Source organism: Alternaria conjuncta (genome assembly GCF_024043145.1).
Source record: "Alternaria conjuncta strain BMP 0040 chromosome Unknown scaffold_1, whole genome shotgun sequence".
Classification (NCBI taxonomy): Eukaryota; Fungi; Ascomycota; class Dothideomycetes; order Pleosporales; family Pleosporaceae; genus Alternaria; species Alternaria conjuncta.
In genome coordinates this window covers 100,074-119,531 of record NW_026250090.1, presented here as the reverse complement: position 1 = coordinate 119,531, position 19,458 = coordinate 100,074, and the positions used below count along the sequence as shown (strand labels likewise).

At 51.5% G+C, this 19,458-nt stretch overlaps 8 protein-coding genes across 8 annotated transcripts; 4 read left to right on the top strand and 4 right to left on the bottom strand.

Moving 5' to 3' along the window:
* Window positions 1-188: 188 nt before the first annotated feature.
* Window positions 189-3,647, bottom strand: J4E85_000035 (uncharacterized protein; the record flags this gene model as incomplete). Its single annotated transcript, XM_051464329.1, has 2 exons — window positions 189-1,496; window positions 1,548-3,647. The coding sequence occupies 2 exons, from the start codon at window positions 3,645-3,647 to the stop codon at window positions 189-191; spliced, it is 3,408 nt and encodes a 1,135-aa protein (XP_051330850.1).
* Window positions 3,648-3,909: 262 nt separating this feature from the next.
* On the top strand, window positions 3,910-5,099 carry CYS17 (Cysteine synthase 1; the record flags this gene model as incomplete). Its single annotated transcript, XM_051464328.1, has 2 exons — window positions 3,910-4,048; window positions 4,102-5,099. 2 exons carry the CDS (start codon window positions 3,910-3,912, stop codon window positions 5,097-5,099), a joined length of 1,137 nt encoding a protein of 378 aa, XP_051330849.1.
* Window positions 5,100-5,243: 144 nt separating this feature from the next.
* On the bottom strand, window positions 5,244-6,584 carry J4E85_000033 (uncharacterized protein; the record flags this gene model as incomplete). The annotated part of the gene is made up of 3 exons (XM_051464327.1): window positions 5,244-5,932; window positions 5,992-6,429; window positions 6,488-6,584. 3 exons carry the CDS (start codon window positions 6,582-6,584, stop codon window positions 5,244-5,246), a joined length of 1,224 nt encoding a protein of 407 aa, XP_051330848.1.
* Window positions 6,585-6,904: 320 nt separating this feature from the next.
* J4E85_000032 (uncharacterized protein) lies at window positions 6,905-7,847 on the top strand (the record flags this gene model as incomplete). The annotated part of the gene is made up of 2 exons (XM_051464326.1): window positions 6,905-6,919; window positions 6,993-7,847. The coding sequence occupies 2 exons, from the start codon at window positions 6,905-6,907 to the stop codon at window positions 7,845-7,847; spliced, it is 870 nt and encodes a 289-aa protein (XP_051330847.1).
* A 71-nt stretch (window positions 7,848-7,918) lies between these two features.
* On the bottom strand, window positions 7,919-8,861 carry J4E85_000031 (uncharacterized protein; the record flags this gene model as incomplete). Its single annotated transcript, XM_051464325.1, has 2 exons — window positions 7,919-8,579; window positions 8,641-8,861. The coding sequence occupies 2 exons, from the start codon at window positions 8,859-8,861 to the stop codon at window positions 7,919-7,921; spliced, it is 882 nt and encodes a 293-aa protein (XP_051330846.1).
* Window positions 8,862-9,859: 998 nt separating this feature from the next.
* J4E85_000030 (uncharacterized protein) lies at window positions 9,860-10,580 on the top strand (the record flags this gene model as incomplete). Its single annotated transcript, XM_051464324.1, has 2 exons — window positions 9,860-9,936; window positions 10,016-10,580. The coding sequence occupies 2 exons, from the start codon at window positions 9,860-9,862 to the stop codon at window positions 10,578-10,580; spliced, it is 642 nt and encodes a 213-aa protein (XP_051330845.1).
* Window positions 10,581-16,425: 5,845 nt separating this feature from the next.
* J4E85_000029 (uncharacterized protein) lies at window positions 16,426-18,012 on the top strand (the record flags this gene model as incomplete). The annotated part of the gene is made up of 3 exons (XM_051464323.1): window positions 16,426-16,630; window positions 16,693-16,989; window positions 17,045-18,012. 3 exons carry the CDS (start codon window positions 16,426-16,428, stop codon window positions 18,010-18,012), a joined length of 1,470 nt encoding a protein of 489 aa, XP_051330844.1.
* A 123-nt stretch (window positions 18,013-18,135) lies between these two features.
* Window positions 18,136-19,118, bottom strand: J4E85_000028 (uncharacterized protein; the record flags this gene model as incomplete). Its single annotated transcript, XM_051464322.1, has 2 exons — window positions 18,136-18,160; window positions 18,205-19,118. 2 exons carry the CDS (start codon window positions 19,116-19,118, stop codon window positions 18,136-18,138), a joined length of 939 nt encoding a protein of 312 aa, XP_051330843.1.
* Window positions 19,119-19,458: the final 340 nt, after the last annotated feature.

Genomic DNA, 19,458 nt, shown 5'->3' with positions numbered 1-19,458 from the left:
AGAGCGCGCAGTACGTCTAGCAGTGACTGGACGATTGGAAAGAAGTATCATAAGACGTTTCTGCATTCATGAACTCGTTGCGCACTACCGGAGCTCCTTTATGATCAAGACAAAATATGCCGAGAAGAGGCCAATGGGACCATGTAACGCCGTCAACCCAGAGAGGTCGAGAAAGAGAAACAAAGAGACTACGCAGAGTGATCCATCTCGCTCTGCAACAGGCTCTCCATGATATCGTCTTCGGTCACTTGTGTCCGTCTCCTGTCATCCCTGCCAACGGTCAATGTGCTGTGTCCAGCCTCAGACTCAGCATCGTCTTCTTCCTCCTCTTCGTCGTCGTCCTCAAGAGGCATACGCGTGCCCTCACCCTGCATACCCGCTAGCATAGTGTCTTCATCCTCTTCCTCTTCCTCCTCTTCTTCGTCGTCGACCTGCGTCACATTAGACTTCCTCTGACTCCGCGATGCAGAGACTTCAGTAGCATCGCCCTCAGTCTCCTCCTCGTTGAGTTCCGTTGCGTCGGCAGCAGCAGTCGTTTCGGGTGTGGCTGTGCGCTCTACATCCGTGTCTTGCACTTGTGTAGTCTCGCCGAGTCGCTTAGTTAGCGTAGCTTCCAGCTTGATCAATGCGTTGCGTTGAGTAGCGTCTGTGCCGATCTTTCCTTCTACAGCCTCAGACACTAGCTCGTGTAAGGTGCGGAAGGTTTCCTCGTCGAGTGCGCCCTCTTCTCCTTTGGGAATTGGGCCAGAAGGCGCGATGAACAGTTTGCCCAACAGTGAGATTAAAGGCTTTCGTTCGTCCTTCGAGCATGTACTTGTCAATGCGCGTTCCAAAATGTCGATCGCGAGCTGGACATGCGGTTCTTCAGCTTCGGCAATGGTGCTTGTCTTTCCGTCGAGACCAAGTTCAGTTGCGCCAACGACCTTACGTCCATCGGTCCATTCGGCAAGATGGGCAGTGATGACAGGCCAGCCCACCATCTCGTCTACATCTTCGTCCTCGACGTTGTCATCGCGCATGATGAGTAGTTTTGAGATCACTGGCACAGCAATCTCGCCCATAAGCTTTGCGTTCTTGAGCTTGGAGTGACAATACACGGGCAAGAAGTAGCTGAGTGCTTGCCTCAGAGCAGGATTCGACGCCGTCTCGGGGTCAAAGTACGTCAGGGTGAAGGCTTTGAGGACTTCGGTGGTCGATAGAGGAGGCAGAATACCCAGCAGGAGAAGTTTGGAGGCTGCGGTGCAAGAGATCAGGCCGATGCGCTTGTTATCCGAACTGAAAGCCTTGAGCAAGATCTTGGTAACGGGGCGGATTCGTGGGTTTGTGATGGGCTCTGCATCCTCAGTCGAGGCATCTGGGTCTGGTATCGTAGGCGTGAGAAGCTGAGGATGTGTGATGATTACATCTGTCAGAACCTGAATGACGATCTCTTTGAGGGCATCGTGGCCCTTCATGAAACAGTGGAAGAACAGATCGAGGTTGTTATCAGCGAGGTCCTGCTTCTTGTTAGTAAAAGTTCATGGGTGGGAATAAAATGATTGACTTACCTTGCTAAGGAGGGCTGCCAGACCCAAGCAGATGACACCACGCTCTCGTATCATGGCCTGATGAGCTTGAACAGCAGGGATGATGAGTGTGTTAAGGATGCTGGTGAGCGATGTGTCTGACTCCAGATCGCCTTCCACGTTCTGAAGTGTGCATTGAGCAATATGCAGACACTTTGAGTACACCATAACTTCGCGGATTTGTCGCTCTTCTTTCTCTTCCTCGGAGAGATTCTCGGAAGCCTTTGCGGTCTTGGGCTTGATCAACGGTGCATCCCCTTCGGCATCAGATTGCGCAGAATGGAAGCTCTCTTCAGCGTCCTCGCCAGTGACTGTAGCGTCGTCGGAATCCAGTAAAGAGTCGCGGACGTCCGCAATGGCCTCTACGATGAGAGCACAGAAGTCTGATTCGCCACGGGCTCCACAGACCTTGCGCAACACCTCGATGGCGAGCTTAGTACACTCTTCCGGCAGCTGAGCCTTGGCAATGGCTTCACGCATGATGTTGTACATTTGCCTACGCCCCATCTCGTCTGTATAGTCAAGGGTGTGAGCGATGTGGAGCAGTTGCTGAACAATGAAGTCTTGCTCCTCGACGTCTTCTTGCGCTTCTTCGGTCTCTGGGTCGTTCTCTTCCAGGACAGCAACCTTGTCCACCAATTCCATCAGAGAGTTGAGCTCTCTCTGTAGGACGAAAGCAAACATGGTGACTTCTGGCATCTTGTCCTCGATCATGCTTCGCACTCTCTCGTCATCAGTGCTGTGACTGTAATCGTTTAGTGTGCGGGCAATAAAGGCTGTCTGTGCATCGAGGTTGTTCCAGAATTCATGATCGAATGTGATTTCCTTGCGGTAGTCTGGCCGGCCGTCCCAAAACTGACGCATCGCTTCGTGAGCCATGCCCTCTTCTTCCCCAGATCTGGTGACATCGATACGCTCAAGAAGCTCGCAAAGTGCTTCTAGATTTGGCGGAGCGACATCTCCTGGCTTCTTCTCCTCTTCTGGTCGGGTATCGCGCCCAGAGGCACAGTCCTCGAGCCAGCGTTCACGGAACAGGATGGCAGCAGCCTTGCGGACAAGGTCGTCTCGATCGCGGAGACCCCATCGGATGAGCTTCTCACGCTCGACAAGAGACATATGACGGAAGTCTCCTAACGCAGGTAGGATCTTGCCGTACACTAACCGGCGAGTGGTAGCATCCATGTCTCGAGCTCGCTCCAGGATGTAACGGAGGGTGGATGGCCACAGCGGTAGGTTCAGCAGAACAGCGCGTCGCACTTCGGCACTCGGATCGTTGATCATAATGTCCAAAAGCTTGTCGAGTATACCACCGGCGGCCTCATCATCGCTATCCTCGTCGTCTTGTTCTTCATCATCATTACCGGCCAGACGACCCAAGCCCAAGATGGCCTGCACGCGCACTGTTGGCTCTTTGTCTCGCAGACGCTTCAAGAAACCCAATCTTATTAGGTCAAATATATCGTCGTCGATGGTTGTGAGGCTGTTTACGATGTGCGCGACCGTTTGTGTGGCTCGGAAACGGACCGTCTTGTCCTTTGCCGTCAGGAGGGCGAGAATGGTGGTGAGAATGTTCGAGGTCAGCCGACTGCTGGGCGTTTCGTGGAATGCCGTGGCTTCTTCTTCCGACTCGGCAGCGAATATGGTTTGATCTTTCTCAGAGGCATGCTTCAGAAATAGGCCCAAGAAACGGATGACCCTGTCTCCGACGGGTTCGCTCTTCTTGACAGCCATAATCCTCAGTACGCATCGTACTACCTCGGTGTTGAACTCCTCCTCATCAAAGTCCTCCTGCTCCTCGCCCTTTGACTTCTTCCCGCCCTTGCCAGTGTCTGGTGGCTCGAAGCAGCATGCTTCCTGTATCTTTCTGAGGTTTACGATGAGCTTCCTTTGTGTTGCAGTCGTCCGTTGCGCATCGCTGAAGACCTGGGCGATGTTTGTTCGGAGGGAGGTGACGGGGCCCTCATCGGGGATTTCGACTGCGTTCGAGGACTGCCTGGCGGACGATGCGCGCGTGGACTTGGTGGTGCGTGTCGTCGAAGAGGTCGATGTTCGCGGTGCACGTGTCGATGTGCGGCCGACCATGTTGACGAGGTCGTTAGTTGATTGCCTTGTCGCGAGGTCTTGACATGCAAATGCGGGCGTCGGTGTTGTTGTTCGACTGTTTACCGTGACCCCACGCGGCAACAACTCGTGGCTGCAGGGGTCTCAGGACGACAGGGGTCCTGCAGTTGCGACATCGGGCGAGAGCGCGTTGATTCGCCGATCAGCCGAATGGCATCATCGTGAATCTTTAGTACTCCAACTTTCCCATGCTGACTTGTTTGCCTCTTTCTGTAAAGCAACAATGTTCAGGACAGCAGCGCGGAGTTTCGCCGCTACGGCATGGCGGAATGCTGAAAGCCTCAGCCAGATAGAGGCTGCACAACAAACCGCCATCAACATTTCGCAAGCCCAAGGCATTGGACAGCGGGGTTTCCTGGATGGTACCGTACTTGACAAGCATACCCAGAGAATCTATACTGACCCGTCGGTACAGCGATCGGTAAAACTCCTCTCATCCGTCTCAAGCGCCTCTCCGAAGAGACCGGCTGCAACGTCCTCGGAAAGGCCGAATTCCAAAATCCCGGTGGCTCCGTCAAGGACCGCGCCGCCCTCTTCGTCGTCGAAAACGCTGAGCGCCAGAGCCTCTTGAAGCCTGGCGGTACAGTCATCGAAGGCACCGCCGGAAACACTGGTATTGGTCTTGCACACGTCTGTCGCTCAAAAGGATACCGATTGGTAATCTACATGCCCAACACGCAATCGCAGGGAAAGATTGATTTGTTGCGCTTACTCGGTGCGGAGGTATACCCGGTACCAGCGGTGGCGTTTGACAATCCGGAGAACTACAACCATCAGGCCAAGCGACATGCGGATAGATTAGAGAACGCGGTTTGGACGAATCAGTTTGACAATGTGGCGAACAGGCAGGCGCATATTGAGACTACCGGACCTGAGATCTGGCATCAGACAGGTGGAAAGCTTGACGCTTTTACCTGCGCTACCGGCACTGGAGGCTCGCTTGCGGGCGTGACGCGGTACCTAAAGGAGAAGAGTGGCGGAAGGGTCAAGAGCTTCCTAGCTGACCCTCCAGGTTCGGTACTGCACTCTTACATACAGAGTGGCGGCAAGCTTCAGGAACGAGCTGGTGGTTCGATAACCGAGGGCATTGGCCAGGGTCGCGTAACAGAGAACCTGAAACCTGATATTGACCTTTTGGACGGCTCAGTACACATTAGCGACGAGAAGACCATTGAGATGGTATACAGATGTCTGGACGAGGAGGGTCTATACCTAGGCGCAAGTTCGTGCCTCAACGTCGTGGCAGCCAAGGAGGTGGCAGAGAAGATGGGCAAGGGATCAACTGTCGTCACTTTACTGTGTGATGGTGCATACAGATATGCTGATCGCCTCTTCTCGAAGAAGTGGCTGGAGCAGAAGAAGCTGTATGATGCGATACCCGAGCGGTTGCGCCGATACATCGTACTGGAGTAGAAGACCAGAAACATATACATGATGCAATAACATGAATGTTCAACATAACACGCGTCTGCGTGATTATCCCCTCTATATTGTACTACAACTACACTGTACAAAACGTACCCTCTAGAACGTCTATCTATAGCTGAGCGTGGACATCTAAATCATGGGGCTCCCGCTTGCAAATCCATTAGCTACAGCCGTTATCAGTTGATTTGCAATGGCAGTCTTCGGCGGCAATCTCAGTCCACCCTCCTTGTACTCTGGCCCAGCGTCATCTCCAAGTCCACTAGTACCAATGCGAAGCGCCTCTCTGATTTCGTCTGCTGTGAACCATTTCGCGTCCTCCAGCTCAGCGTCATGTCCGAGGTGAATCGTTTCTCCATCTGGAATGGCCTGCCCAATTGCGCCAATCATGAGATTGGCAGGGTAAGGCCATGGCTGAGTGCTGTGGATAACAACGCGACCGAGATGGATACCAGATTCTTCCCAGACTTCGCGACGTACGGCTTCTTCGACACTCTCAGCGGGTTCGAGGAAACCAGCTAGTGTGGAGTAGAAGTGGGCAGGCCAGCGCTTCTGGCGTCCTAGTAGAATCTTTGTACCATCGGCAGATACGACCGCCATGATGACTGTGGGGTCGGTTCTAGGAAAGCACAGATTCGAAATACCGGTTCGCGTCGCGCAGGGTGGGCGTTCGCCTTGGTTGACTTCGGACGCGATGTCCTTGGGCGGGCAAGTACGCTTGAAACCGGCGTTGACTGAGAGAGTCTTGTAGCCGCAAGAAGCGCAGAAAGGGTTCCGTTCGTTCCAATCGAGGAGATGCCGGGCTTCCGCATAGATGGCCGCTGTAGAGTGTCAGACAAGGTTCCCAGAGACTAGTCAAGATGGATCAACGGTAACGCACCTTCCTCAGCCTGCAGACTCAGGTTCATTCTACCCTTACTAAACTCCAAGCCCGTGCTTGTCATTCGCTCCAGCAGTTCCTCTGCCTTCTCCTTCACACTATCCTTGGGTGTGACATCGACGGCGAACCAGGGTTGTCCTTTGTAATGCTCCTTGTACTTGAATCCATCTTTCCGCTCGTCCAGGCCCAAGAAGATTATCTGCGGAACGTACAAGCTCGAGTTGTACTGCGCAATGACTTCTTCCTCCGACTTCTCGAACGGGTTCTCGCCGATGAGGGGTTTTACGTCGGCAAAGGTGCAGCGGGCGAGCTCCGACCCAGATTTTGTAAGGGGCTCGAGTTTGTTGAATAGCAAGAAGGTTGTGCTGGGATGATTGAGTGCCGAGGAGAGGAATTGGTGGTCGGGACGCAGGAAGCCCACGCGATTGAGTGGGGAGCCTGCATAATCATGTCAGGAACGGGTTGCAGAAGGGGTATAGGTGGGTTATCTAGGTACCAGAGAAGTAGTTGGCAACCTCCTTTCCGAATCGACGGCTCAGCATCGAATCTACTTCTGGATGCGCTGGCTCGGGAAGCGCAGGTTGCGGTGGCATCGTCTGGTATACTATGACGTCTCTTGGCCGTGCACACTATGCTGTGGAAGAAAGGTTCGAATTGGTAGTATTGAGATTCTGGGGGCACTCAGATACAGAATCAAGGGTAAATGCTACTGGAGGCAAGGCGACTGACGTCTTCGCTTTGCTTTGCCCCACGCCGCTAGATGGCGTGCATTACAAACCATGAGATGCGTGTCGAGTTCCGAGGCCTCGGTTCATTTCCGAAGCTGCAACCTTATCGATAGCTCTATTTGGACTTCTGGCAACACACACACAGCCTCTCGCAGGACCCTCTACATGGAGCTGAGACAACAACTATGAGTCGCTTCTACGTGCGTAATCCCAAGAGCCTTTCCTTATCGTGCGCAAGATGACGCGAGTTTGCGACTGACCCGCGTCCTCCAGTTCGGCGACGACTCGCGTTCCGCATCCAGCGACAACGATAATGACGACGAAGACAACCTCTCCACCCTCCCCTTCGCGACGCCCCTCCGCCGATCAGACTTCTTAGCGCCAAACTTCTCACCGGCAACATATCTCTCTACGCTCCACAACCGACACCAAACCCTCGAAGACCTGCGTTCAGAATTGCGGTCGCGATCGCAGCTTCTCTCAAAGGAGCTGTTAGACCTCGTCAACAGCAACTACCAAGACTTCCTCAATTTGGGAAACAGTCTACACGGCGGCGAAGAAAAGGTAGAAGAGGTGCGAGTAGGACTGCTGGGCTTCAGGAAGGAAGTTGACGGCCTGGCCGGTGTGGTGGGGAAGAGAGAAGAAGAAGTCGGGGAGCTGCTACAAGAGAGGAGAGACGTTAGGGCCAAGATTGACTTGGGGAGGCGGCTGGTCGACTACGACGCTAGACTCAAAGAATTGGAGGCTGAACTTTTGATTGAGACGGCGGGGCACGAGACGATCATCCTCGGAGAAGAGGTCTCGGATAGCGAGGACGAGGAAGATGAAGACGAGGAAGAAGAGGGTTACGGCGTGTCGGTCGCCAAGTTGAGGCGGAATGTCGTGCACTACCGGTTGGTGCTGGGATTGCAGAAAGAGCTGGGCGAGCATCCATTCGTGGTAGCCCAGGCGGCCAGAATAGCAAAGGTGCGGAGTACGTTGTTGATGGACCTGAGTACTGCACTGCAGCAGGCCAAGACTGCTATTAAGTCTGACGCTGGTCGCGTGATGAAAATTATGAAGATATACGCGGACATGGAGGAATCTGCTGAGGCAGTCAAGGTCCTCAAAACACTCAAGTCACCATAAGAGAAGACATTGTCCAGCATAGCGACGGCGTTCGGTATGGTACATTGTTCATACACCCCAGAAAGCTACATTTACAAAGGCCCACTCAACTCCTTTGGTGATATCGAGTCCGGTCCTTTAAAGTCCCCGCTCAACGTGAAACCGGGTGCGTTCGTCGAGCTAAGCACCACTTCGTGAATCTCCTTGGTGATACGATCGCTCATTTGCGCCATTTCCTTCTTTATCGCATCCATGAATCCCTTGATGTTGTTCTGCATCTCTTCTGGCGTGAATCCTAGTTGTCCAACTGCCATACGAATCACACCCAGGCGTTCTCGATACTCGCTACCACCAGTCATATTTCGGACAGTAACGCCCACGTTCGTAACGACCGTTCCTGCTTTTGTGCTCGGCATCAAGCCTTTGGGACCTAGCAGCCTTCCCAACCCCGCCTTGTTCATCTTTTGCAGACTATCAATGTGGCAGATACACCGCTCGAAATCGATCTTCCCCTCTTTAATCTGGTTGAAAACCTCGTCTTCGCCTACAAGCGTAGCACCAGCTGCTCGTGCTTCAGCAGCGGGTTTCGAATCGGGGGCGGCGATGACGCAAATTCGTATGTCAGTCTTGACAGGGTGCGGGAGTCGTAATCGGTTTCGTATGACGGGTCCGTTCTTGAGTGTGCGTAGGCGGACATGTAGTTCGTATTTGGAGGAAGACGGGTTGCGGCCTACTTCAAAGGCGCGGATATATCTGTTCCTCCGTCAGCCCTCGATCTTCCCACTTCCTTGTGCATAATCCAAACAAAACGTACTGCATTGCATCTATAAGCGAGAACTTCTCTGCCTTCTTCAAGTCATGTTGCAAGAACGTGTTTCGCGCCTTCTTCTTTTTCTTGGGTTGGGCTTTTGTGGTTGCGCATCGTATCGTCTGGTGCGGTATTGAAGCGAAGCGCGGGACTTCTGATCTCGAGGCGGCAAAGGATGATATAGTGAGTCTGCTCAGAGGAGCTAGTAGCGATCGTGGGTGTGCCATTGGTGCTGATGCGGATGTAGGTGTTCGTCGCGACAGTGCCAAAAGTTCGGTCGGCGATTCGGGAATGCCAAGACATGAGTGGCGCTAGAATCCCACACCTTTGCCGTCTTCTTGCATCAATGACTTTCACGTTCCATCATATCATTTGGTGACCAACTATTAGACACATGTCCTGTTACCTTGAATTCATCTGAGACTGTCCCAATTGCGCCATACACGAGGCAGCGAGGCAGGAGCAAAACGACGAGACCGCGACCAAACCTTGGAAGCCAGCAGCACACGACACGTCCAAGGCTTCATCGACGGCGAAGAGGCAAGCATACAAAATGACTGCACTGATCCTGAATTCGAGCATCTGATACCAAGTGAATGATCGAGTACGGGATATACCCACCGCTGTCAAGACATATCTTAGAATAAGGCGCTCTATACTGTACGGGGTTCTGCATGTAGCCACGGCATGGTCGCGTCAAGCTTGACAGTGAGCAAAGCCGATCATGTCAGCGACTGACTCATCGTTGCATGTTTGTAGGCTGGCACATACAGTGAGCATACCGTTCCTAGCTTCATGAAGTTTGGTGTCGAGGCGCAAAGCCGTCTGATTCGCACGTCTGGGTGTGATCCCGGAACAGCCGCGATAAAGATATCTTCAGTTGGGTGTCAGCACCCCGCGCGGCCGATTCTCATTGGGGCCTGGAACAAGGCCTTCGTTCCAGAGGTGTACAGAAATAAGAGTCACGAAGCATCGGAATAACTAAACCAGTCGTGGACAGCTGAGGTCTTACGCTAAGCCATATCTAGTGATTACCGAGCTTAAGGAATGCCGATTGGACCTTTCGACTAGTCTATTCCGATGTATATCAGCCTTCAGAGGCTGACCAGAGAGTAATATAAAGGTTGATAAGGAAGGCCCTGTGAGAACTAGAAACCTACTCTCACAGCATTTGACAACCATGGATCACACAATCTTCACACCGCAGCTAAAATTGACGCGGATCATGGCAGCAGAGATAGGAAGCCAAGAATTCGAGTGGCTACACCAACTACGCAGTGACGAGAAGGCCGCATTTTGGAGGTAGGTCGTCCCGTCTTCTCTTATCAGCCAACCATATACCGTGCATCATGTACACCGGGACTGAACTAATTCCAATCAGCATTGACGGGATCGCCAAGACCCTGGAAGACACCGAAAGATTCACCAAATACGCCCTGCCAGTCACGGTCAGCGAAGGCGAAACCAAGTCTTACCGAGTATCCTATGCCGTACACGAGTTGCTCTTGTCTCCCGGACATGAGGGCGCAGACAAAGACTCAATTCCAACTCGCTTCATTGGCCATATCGGTGTAAAATCTCTCGGCGATCGGAGCCTCACTTTGAGATCTGACATTCTGCCTCCTTCCTCATTCGAACCGGAATGTCTCACCGTCGAACTTGGTTATAGCTATCTACCCTCTGCTTGGGGTAAGGGTCACGCAACAAGTGCTGTAAAAGCACTCATCGATGCTTGCAAAAAAGAAAGGTCTTTCTGGGAGCCATACGACAAAGTATTTCTACGAGCTATTGTCAACTCTGAGAACCCGGCGAGTCGGCGTGTGATGGACAAGAGTGGTCTGAAGGAGCTGGGTGTGCACGTCTGGGAGGGTGAAAAGATATTCGTAGCAGGAAGATGGAGGACAAGGGATGAGTTGTATGTTTATGGAACGTTTCTCGTTGAGTGATGGGCTATCGATCGTAGACTGGGTTCCACAGCCCGCATATCTATCATGAACTAGTAGCAGATGAGTCTCACGCTCTACTGGTAGCATGGCTCAAGTTGTTTTCCGAAGATCTGGAACCGTGCTCTCTGACGCGCTCGCTACTACCACTAACTCCTGACCGAGCTTGAGCTTCTGGATCTGGATATCTTCTTTTTTTCTTTGACTTGGCTCTTCTCTTTTGACTCTCTCTACGCCACCTTCGAATGTCACGGATCATGTTCATCGGACTAGTGCCAAGCGATCGGTACCCAAATTTCGCGAGTGGGATGAGAAGTATCGCGTTCGAAGAGACTAAAAGAAGGGTTATCACAATGGTAAAGCCTCTGTCAATCCCACGTAGCCAAAGCAGTACGATAGGGCTAAGAAGAGTAGCTATGAGCGCTCCCACGAGCACAAACGGGAAGACAACAGCGAAGACCTTCGTAGATGTTCCCGATAGAAACCTGCTGATAGTGTTGTGCAACCATCCTAAAACTATGCGTGTTGGTATTGGCTGATTGTGCGGGACGTGCGATTCAGCGTGAATTTGGCTTAAGATCTGGGTCTTATATTCGATGAGGCGGGAGCTGCGAATACTGAGGCGCATAGCGTAAGCTACAAAGACAGTGGCTATGGCAGCGAGCGTGAAGACGTAAAGTGGCACTCCGTCGCTCAGTTCCTTGACTTGCATACTGAACAGGCTTGCGACAAAGGACAGCGGAATAAAGACGAATGCTAGCTCGGTGAGTTTGGACACGCTCTCAGCTTCCGCGATGCTTCGTCGGCTGTCAACTATTTGCATTTCGGTAAGCAATGCTGTGGAAGATCTCTCGACGAGATTGAGACAGTTCCCTAAGGTTTGACTCGTGTCTCTTGCGAGTCTTTCCGATGGTAATTCGGTTCGTTGATTGCCGCCAAGGTAGAAAAGTTCCTTATCGTTCTGAAAGTGTATCAAGGACCGCAGTTGCTGGTCCACATCCGCAAGGCTAGAATTGAAGCGATGAAGCAGCTTTCTCCAGTATGTAACCCGCTGTTGCATGACATCTTCATCCAGCGTGTCTTGGCGTATGCAATGCAATGAATCGCGTATGACATCGGTCAGATTATGACAATCATCGTGAATAATTCTGAACAGTATCTGGAGTGGATCTAATAGGAGGATCACGAGGTCAGTGTATGTCTTTCATGCGAATCGTACAGAGACGCTTACCGTGTATCGTTTCCTTGCCTTTTCCTGTCGGCTGCAAAGCAGCTTGAAACTCGCCTATTACGGAGAAAGGTATATGGAGGCGTTCGATGTGCGATGGCATATCAAGCGTGGTAAACGTGTCGCCAAGCATCGCGGAAGATGAGGATCCAGCTTTGATAGGATAATATGGAATTACCCGGTCATAATCGTGGGCTCGGTACTCGGAATGGTTACTCCTTGCCCGATTCAAATCGATTTTGTCTGCTGTGTTGTGTGTGGTTCTAGTCGGTGAGATGCCACTTTTGCGGTTCCGGCTTGACTTCCGTTCGATGGCGAATCTCGTATTCCGCTGTCGAGTTGATGATATCGCTCCTACAGCGTCAATTGTAGCGCCCGTGACATGTGCACGGCTCATCTTAGCTTCCGCCGATGAGTGCAGAAATGTTACACCCGCGGGCTTTTTTGCTGGGGCGACTAACAAACTGTTAGTCTTTCTGGGTGAATCAACTGGGAAAGTTTCCTGACGTCTACATGTGCGATCTGAAAGTCGATGCTTCTGTGGAACGACTGATTGCCAACAAGATTCACGTGAGAGGTACGAATTGGAAGTCTCTCATACGCTCTCTGTGCGTCGTTGCGGAAACATGTATGCTCCAGAGAATGCTAATACTTACAGGGATGGGTATCGGGTAAACCAGCATGTGGTAGCGGATCATCCACTGCAACATTTACATGTGATGCGAGCGAAGATCTTGCCGATTCTGAATGCGCAGCTGCAGTAGAGAGAGGGCGTTGTTGCGCAGCCCAGCTCTCAATACGATGGCTCTGAGGTTCCTCCGTGTTCGGAGCATTGTCACGTACTATCTTGAGTTTGGAACGAGCGACATCCTTCTGCTGGTCTTGATCGGTACTCCACCCAACCCTAGTGAAGGGCAGCGGATCTAGTAGCACAATAGCTGGCATCGTCAGAATATTTGCAACTAGCTTTGGAGTCATTTGGGAAATTCCCTTCGCATACCAAATTTACAGCCGTCAATCCGCCTTGTAAATATTGTTACCCTCTCTTCCCATGCAATAGGGTACTCGGTGTCAGAGCCCTTTACATAAGCGCCGGGACTTGGGCACAATTTCACGTTGCGACGCAAGATATTAGCAGTTGTTTGCAACTTATGAACCTTCCCACAGCCTTCAAGCATGCAATTGACATTCGGACGTAGATTGCTGAGCAGCTGACTGCGGAAGTTTGAAGCCACAGGAAGTAAAGGAATTACAGGCCGGAACCAGGTCAGCGAAGAACAATCAGGACTAGAGGAGTGATTCAGCCACCGCGCTGGCTTCTTGTCATCGAGTGATTCGCCTGCAAAGCCGGACCCATCCAAATGTTTTTCGAACACACCTGGTGGAATTTGGAAGGTGGCACCCAGGTAATCAATCAATGAAGGATTTAAATCTTCCACAAAGATCATTCTTAGATGACACCGAGCTGGAGTACGCCTCAACGTATTCCGAAAGTCCTCATATGTCGGTGCCGAACGCGAGTGTGCATCAGGCCAGAGAGCTTGGAGAGCAGAGGCACTAGGCTGCTGTGTCTCAAGTATATCATATAACATGATGTTTGAACTCCAAATGTGCCGTGTAGTTACGGCACTAGCATGGTGTAGATTCGAAAAGCGGTTGGCCGATGTGAGCAGACCCATGCGATAGATCTCTGCCTCATTGTTGTTTGTCGCCTGTTGCACCTCCTGTTGTTGCTGCTTTGGTTTTTGTCGGAGTTTCCCGCTTGACTCCAATGCTATTAAGACTGCTTTCCAGAGCTTGCTCAGCTCTGGTCGTCGCGGTGCATCGCCTCCGGGTCGCTGCCTGATTGGTTCACGCTCTGGTGAACGCGATTGCTGTAATCGATCCCTCGCGTTTCTGTCCTTCACTTTCGGAGATTCTTCTCTTTTTATCGCTTCTTCTTCGGAGACTGCATCTGCTCGAAACTTTGCTCTCCCACGTTCGCGCATCCCCCCAGAAGAAGCTGCCCGTTCTGGTCGCACTATTGATTGTTCCACGGACTTGGGTTCGCTAGTCCGACATAGATCTCGGATGGACGGCTGATCTATTGAAGAGGAACGAGATGAGGGTAGAGCGATTGCGCTTGCGCTGGTCGTCCGGCACTCTGACGGTAATCGTCTGGGGTGGCGGGTCTGTAGATCATCTAGTGATGTGCGGGGTCTTGCCTGTTGTTGAAGGATGAGAGATGGTGTGGAACTCGTCAAGATCATACCGCGGTAATCTGCACTTGGAGTTCTAGAGTGTCCAGAACTGCAATCATCAATCGATCCGTCCTTGGTCTTGTAGTCTGCTCGTGGGTGAGCGTCATTTTGGCCATTGTCCTGCTGCAAATCCTCAAATGCTGGCCCATCGTCTCGCGTGTAACCCGGTGAATCTTTGGGACTGTATACACTGTCCTCCCCACTCCTTTCATGACCACATGTTGCTTGTTGGTCGTCCTCCATCTCTGCGCCTACGACCCACGCTCGTGTTCACCGGCAAGGCAACGTTGACCCCTGCAATTTTCTTGTTTGGCGCTCGCTAATGTGTCCAGGGTTTGTGTTCTGCGTTTCCGCGCATCAATGAGAAAGATGTTGTATGCCCATTGTTGTATCGTGGTTCGTAGCTGTTAGTTTCAGGTGCGGCTGAAGAAGTACAGGTCGGCGTTCTGCATGGATGCAGGTTGAGTTTGTGGTTGTATCACTGATGTGAGGCCGGAGGTAAGCCCGGTGACAGTCGGGCTGTCCAGTATCGAGGTAAGCGCCTGGTGGCACAGTCGTGCAGTGTGCGTGCAGCTACATGCATGCGACGTATCACACATACGCCAAAACGTCTGCGGGGCGGCTTAAAAACCAGTCGAGAGCCGCACTTCCCGCAAGGAAATTTACACCACAACAATTGGAACCTGCACATCCGCATATACTGTATGAAAGAAGTAATATCAGCTTGAAAGCCAGATATTCCATACTTCAGATGCGTGTTGTGGATCAGCTCTAAGCGCGTGATTCTTGAATACCGAGGTACCTAGGTAGCGATGGCGAACCTACGCTTTGCAGTGTCTTTTCAAAGTCAGTCAATTTAAAATATAGTTCTATGTCTAAACTGACCATGTCAACAGGACTAATTCCGTTCTTCGGCTATCATCATATGTTGATGATTCTGCTGACTGTCGTGATTATACTGAATTGTAAGCTACTGATCTGAAGTTCGTGGATTAGTATCATACTTACTGTATCCATAGCAATATCTCTGGCTGGGTGCGCAAGCTATTCGACCATGACAAACATCTACGTCCTCGGTTTATCGTATACGAACTCGACTTCGAAACGCACTACTGAAGGTCATGATGTGTTGCTTGACACATTGAATGGTCTGAAAGGATCCGCCGAGCTTGAAGTCCGAGCGGGCTACTTTGGGATGTGCGTGCGCCAACGTGGTATCGTCTGGCTTTGTAGCTCCGACCATAAAGGTCTGGCGCAGCAAATTGGGTACGAAAATGACCCGCTGAACTTGATAGGAGCTGCTGCAAAGTTCAAGGACGAAGTTCTCTTCTCCGGTCTTCTATTCATTGCTGTAGTCCTCGCATTTGTCACTATATTGCTTCTCGCAACATTTCCGGGGTGGCACGAAGAGCGAGATGAACGAACAGGGTCTGACATAGATGTAAGACCCTTTCCGTCGCGTCCCGTCTCACAAGTTGCGCTCGCAGCGAGTTTTGTTGCTGCAGCGCAGCTACTTATCGCGAGTTTGTGGCAGCATGTGGGATCTGTCGGTGCAGCTGCAATGGCAGAGTCAGCCAACTACGGGAATATCCGAACGGATATCGGAGTCAGCGCAATCACTATGGTCTGGGTTGCCTTTACGTTACAGATTACTGTTGCTATAGGTCTACTCGTTATGGTTCTTTCCATTGTCATATTAGATAGATTGACCGATAACGATTCGGATTAATGTTGCGCGTCAGGACCGTAGGAGAACAGGAGTAATGGTGACGAGAGTTCACGGTAGATGACCCCGGGCCTCCTCAGATTCATGTGAAGCGAGATGACGTATGGGGAAAATAGATCCAATTGGAAGCAGGCCCGTGCTCAGTGCGCGCTCTCCGAGGCTACCTAGGTATTTCGAGGCCTGATCTTGACCGGATGCACCCACATTCTAGCTTCTTCACTGGGAATCAGGATATATCATTACTAGCAACGAACGTATACAGAGATTACCTCAAGAACCTCGTAGATGCACGTGAATCATTTCGATGACGTACATGGGTAGCTTCCTGGGCTTCTCGGTGGCCAAACTGGTTCCGCACCCCAACGAACAATACCATCGGCGACAACACCGACAATCTCGTCCCACAGCGGATGGACCGCGGATCATCTCCGTGGTAGGGAATATGCAGCGCGAAGATGTGGGCTTCTACCCCGCACATCTGGGGTAAAGCCGCAACTGGTATATCCGGATGCGTTGTTCCGCTATAGGATAACGAAGTAAGATGGATATTCTGAACTATATAACCATTGAACAAAGCTATACGGAAGGTGCAAGAACCTTCGCTCACAATAGACTACCTAGAGTTGCTCAGCTATCGTATACGAGAATATCACCATGGACAAGCCTATAGAACCCGAGAAGCAGGAACACCTCGAAGATGTCGACATCGACACGGTCAAAAATCATGATGAGACGCTACAAGAGCACGGGGAGATAGACGTCTATGACGAAAAGTACAACAAGAAACTCAACCGGCAACTAGACCTACGCGTTCTACCTCTGTGTTGCTGGGTATATCTCTTGAATTTTCTTGATAGGGGTATGGACCTCATCATCTCGTACCGTCTCAGCACCCGCGTCAATCGCTAAAATTGATAATAGGAAACATTGGCAATGCTCGCGTGCTCAACACAGAGACAGGCGACGACATGCTCAGTAATACGGGCCTGACGCCTCACGGCTACGCTCTGACCGTCACTCTCTTCTCCGTCGCGTATGCCGTGTTCGAAGTACCAAGCAACTTCGTCATGAAGCACTACATCCGACCTTCTAGATGGCTCGGCATCCTTCTTTTCGCTTGGGGAGCCTTAACCATTGGGTTTGCGGGTGTACAGAACAGTGCTACGATCATCGCTTTGAGGTTCTTGATCGGAGTTTTCGAAGCCGGTTTCTTTCCCGGTGTGTTACAATGAGACGTGAAGGTTGATGAATTTTCGCTGATTACGTATCGTAGGAATTGTCTACTTCATCACGATCTGGTACCGCTATAACGAGCGGGCTGTTCGCATCGCTCTCGTCATCGCGTTCTGCAACCTTGCTGGTGCCTTCGGAGGCGCCATCGCATTCGGAGTCGGCCACATCAACGGAGCGGCAGGTCTTGAAGGATTCCGCTGGCTCTTCATCATAGAAGGCATCATCACACTACTATCGGCGTTCCTTCTGTGGTTCTTCCTGCCCGACTACCCAGCTCGAGCGAAGTGGCTCAGCAACGCCGAAAAGAAATTCGCCGTTGATCGTCTAGCTGACCGAGGCGGTGGATACAATCAAGAACATGCTAACAGGAAAGAGATTTTGGACACCTGCTTTAGTCCACGCATGCTGTTACACTACATTGCGTATGTAGCCGACGTCGTTCCTCAGGGCTCATTCACCTTTTTCACGCCCACTATCGTTACCGGACTAGGCTACGAGTCTATTCATGCTCAACTTCTGACTGTCCCACCGTGGGTTGTGGGTTTCTTCGTAGCCATTACAATCTCTTACTCTGCGGACCACTTCAACGCTCGCGGGTGGCACATTACCATTGCATCACTCATTGGAGGCACCGGCTGGCTAACCGCCGGTCTTCTTCCCGCCGACGCCTATGTTCAGCGCTACGGTTGTCTATGTATGGCCGCTGCGGGTGCCTTCCCTGCTGCGCCTTCTATGACGAATTGGGTAACCTGCAACTCGCCGAGCTTCCTCACCTTGCCACTCGCAATCGCACTGCACAACAGCTGTGCAGGCATTGGTCAAATCATTGCGCAATGGATCTGGATGAACGACGAGCGAAGCCAAGGCTTCCCGACAGGCAACTTCGTGTGTGCGGCATGTAGTTTCCTGGTAGCGGCAATTGCTACGACACTCAGGCTGTGGTATGGGAGGATGAACAAGCTTGAGAGGTCAGACAGTAGGGGTGATCAGAGGGTTTGGGCATTGTAGCGATATTAATTGGCTGGCATAACCCCCTGATACGAAGGTCGCACTATGATATGAAGAACAGATGGCAGTCTATGTCTCTTTTACTGCTTCACCAACCATCTCTTCAAGGCTTTTGTCATGACTTCATGCGTTCGGCTCGTCAGGTGCCCTGAATTGTACCAAAAGTATGTATTCAAGTCCGTGCATCCGTACTGGCTTGGCTTTGTTAGGATATCTGGCTGATTATATCCAGGGCAGTAGTCGGTGACATTTTTGAACCCATAGTCTTGGTAATGATCCAAAACGTAATTCAATACACTATTGACGTCAAACTGAAGCACCTTCACGTCTTTGTGTTTGGACTGAAAGGCGTTGGCATGTGCAGCGTGGATCTTGTTGAAAGAAGAGACCAGCGAGGCGTTGACATTGGGCGTGCCTGGTCCACGATCCAGAGGCGGTAAGTTCATGAAGAGGAAGTCCTTGTAGCCAAGCTCATAGATCTTCTCCACGTTCTCAAAAACTCGGTCCTGAATCTTCTCGTAGGGTGGTGCAAAGGAGGTGTTCTTGCCTTGGGTGGATACGAGGTCATTGATATCGTTGATGCCGATCCATATCGCTACGAGCGCTTTCTTCTTGTTGAGGTGAATTGATTCGAGAGCTGGATTGCCGTAGGAGGCAAACTGTTCGATCTGACGTTCGAGTGAGACAGTATGGTTGTGATGAAGGGGTGTGAATCCAGCTTCCTCGATAGTGTTCGCGCCAGCGTATGCAAAGTCCCAGAGCTGCATATTGCACTCTCTTGGATTGTGCAAACCATCATCGACACCACATCCAGTCAAAAGCTCTACCCAATTAGGGCCGCCTTCTGCCGTTCCCGTAAGGTTCTGCACGATGCGATTCGAGAAGAGCTGTGCGGGCGTAAAAGAGAAGTTGAATTCATCGCCAATGAAGGTGTAGTTTTGATGGCCGAGGGTACCCTGCACGTATGTATAGCTATCCCCAAAGGCTATCAGAGATTCTGTGGAATGCCATTTAAAAGAACTTTGTTTCTGCTTCGGATGCGCGGGGGCAGCAATTGCATGCGCAAAGAGTGTCAAGAAGACGCTTGAACTCGCGGTGAGCTTCATATCGGCAAAGCGGAAAACGTTTTCGAAGGCTTGATGGTCGTCATAGTGATCTCTAACAAGCTTGGCTACTATTTATATCGGTGTGATCGGTATAGATGGATCTTCGGCAGCGTGGGTTTAACGGAACAATTACCCCCGACTGGTGGCGCTGCGGGAAATCTGGAGCTGGACTTTTCCGGGGTAGATGGACGATGATGCGGGGTATCCCAGTTACCCCGAGCCTCGTTCAGGCGTAGCATCAAGTAAGGACCACAAAGCTGCTTCCGAGTTTGCAGGCTCGTCCTTGGAGAAAATACAGTCGTGGTAATGTCGTACGCCTTTGTACTCGTACCACCATCGA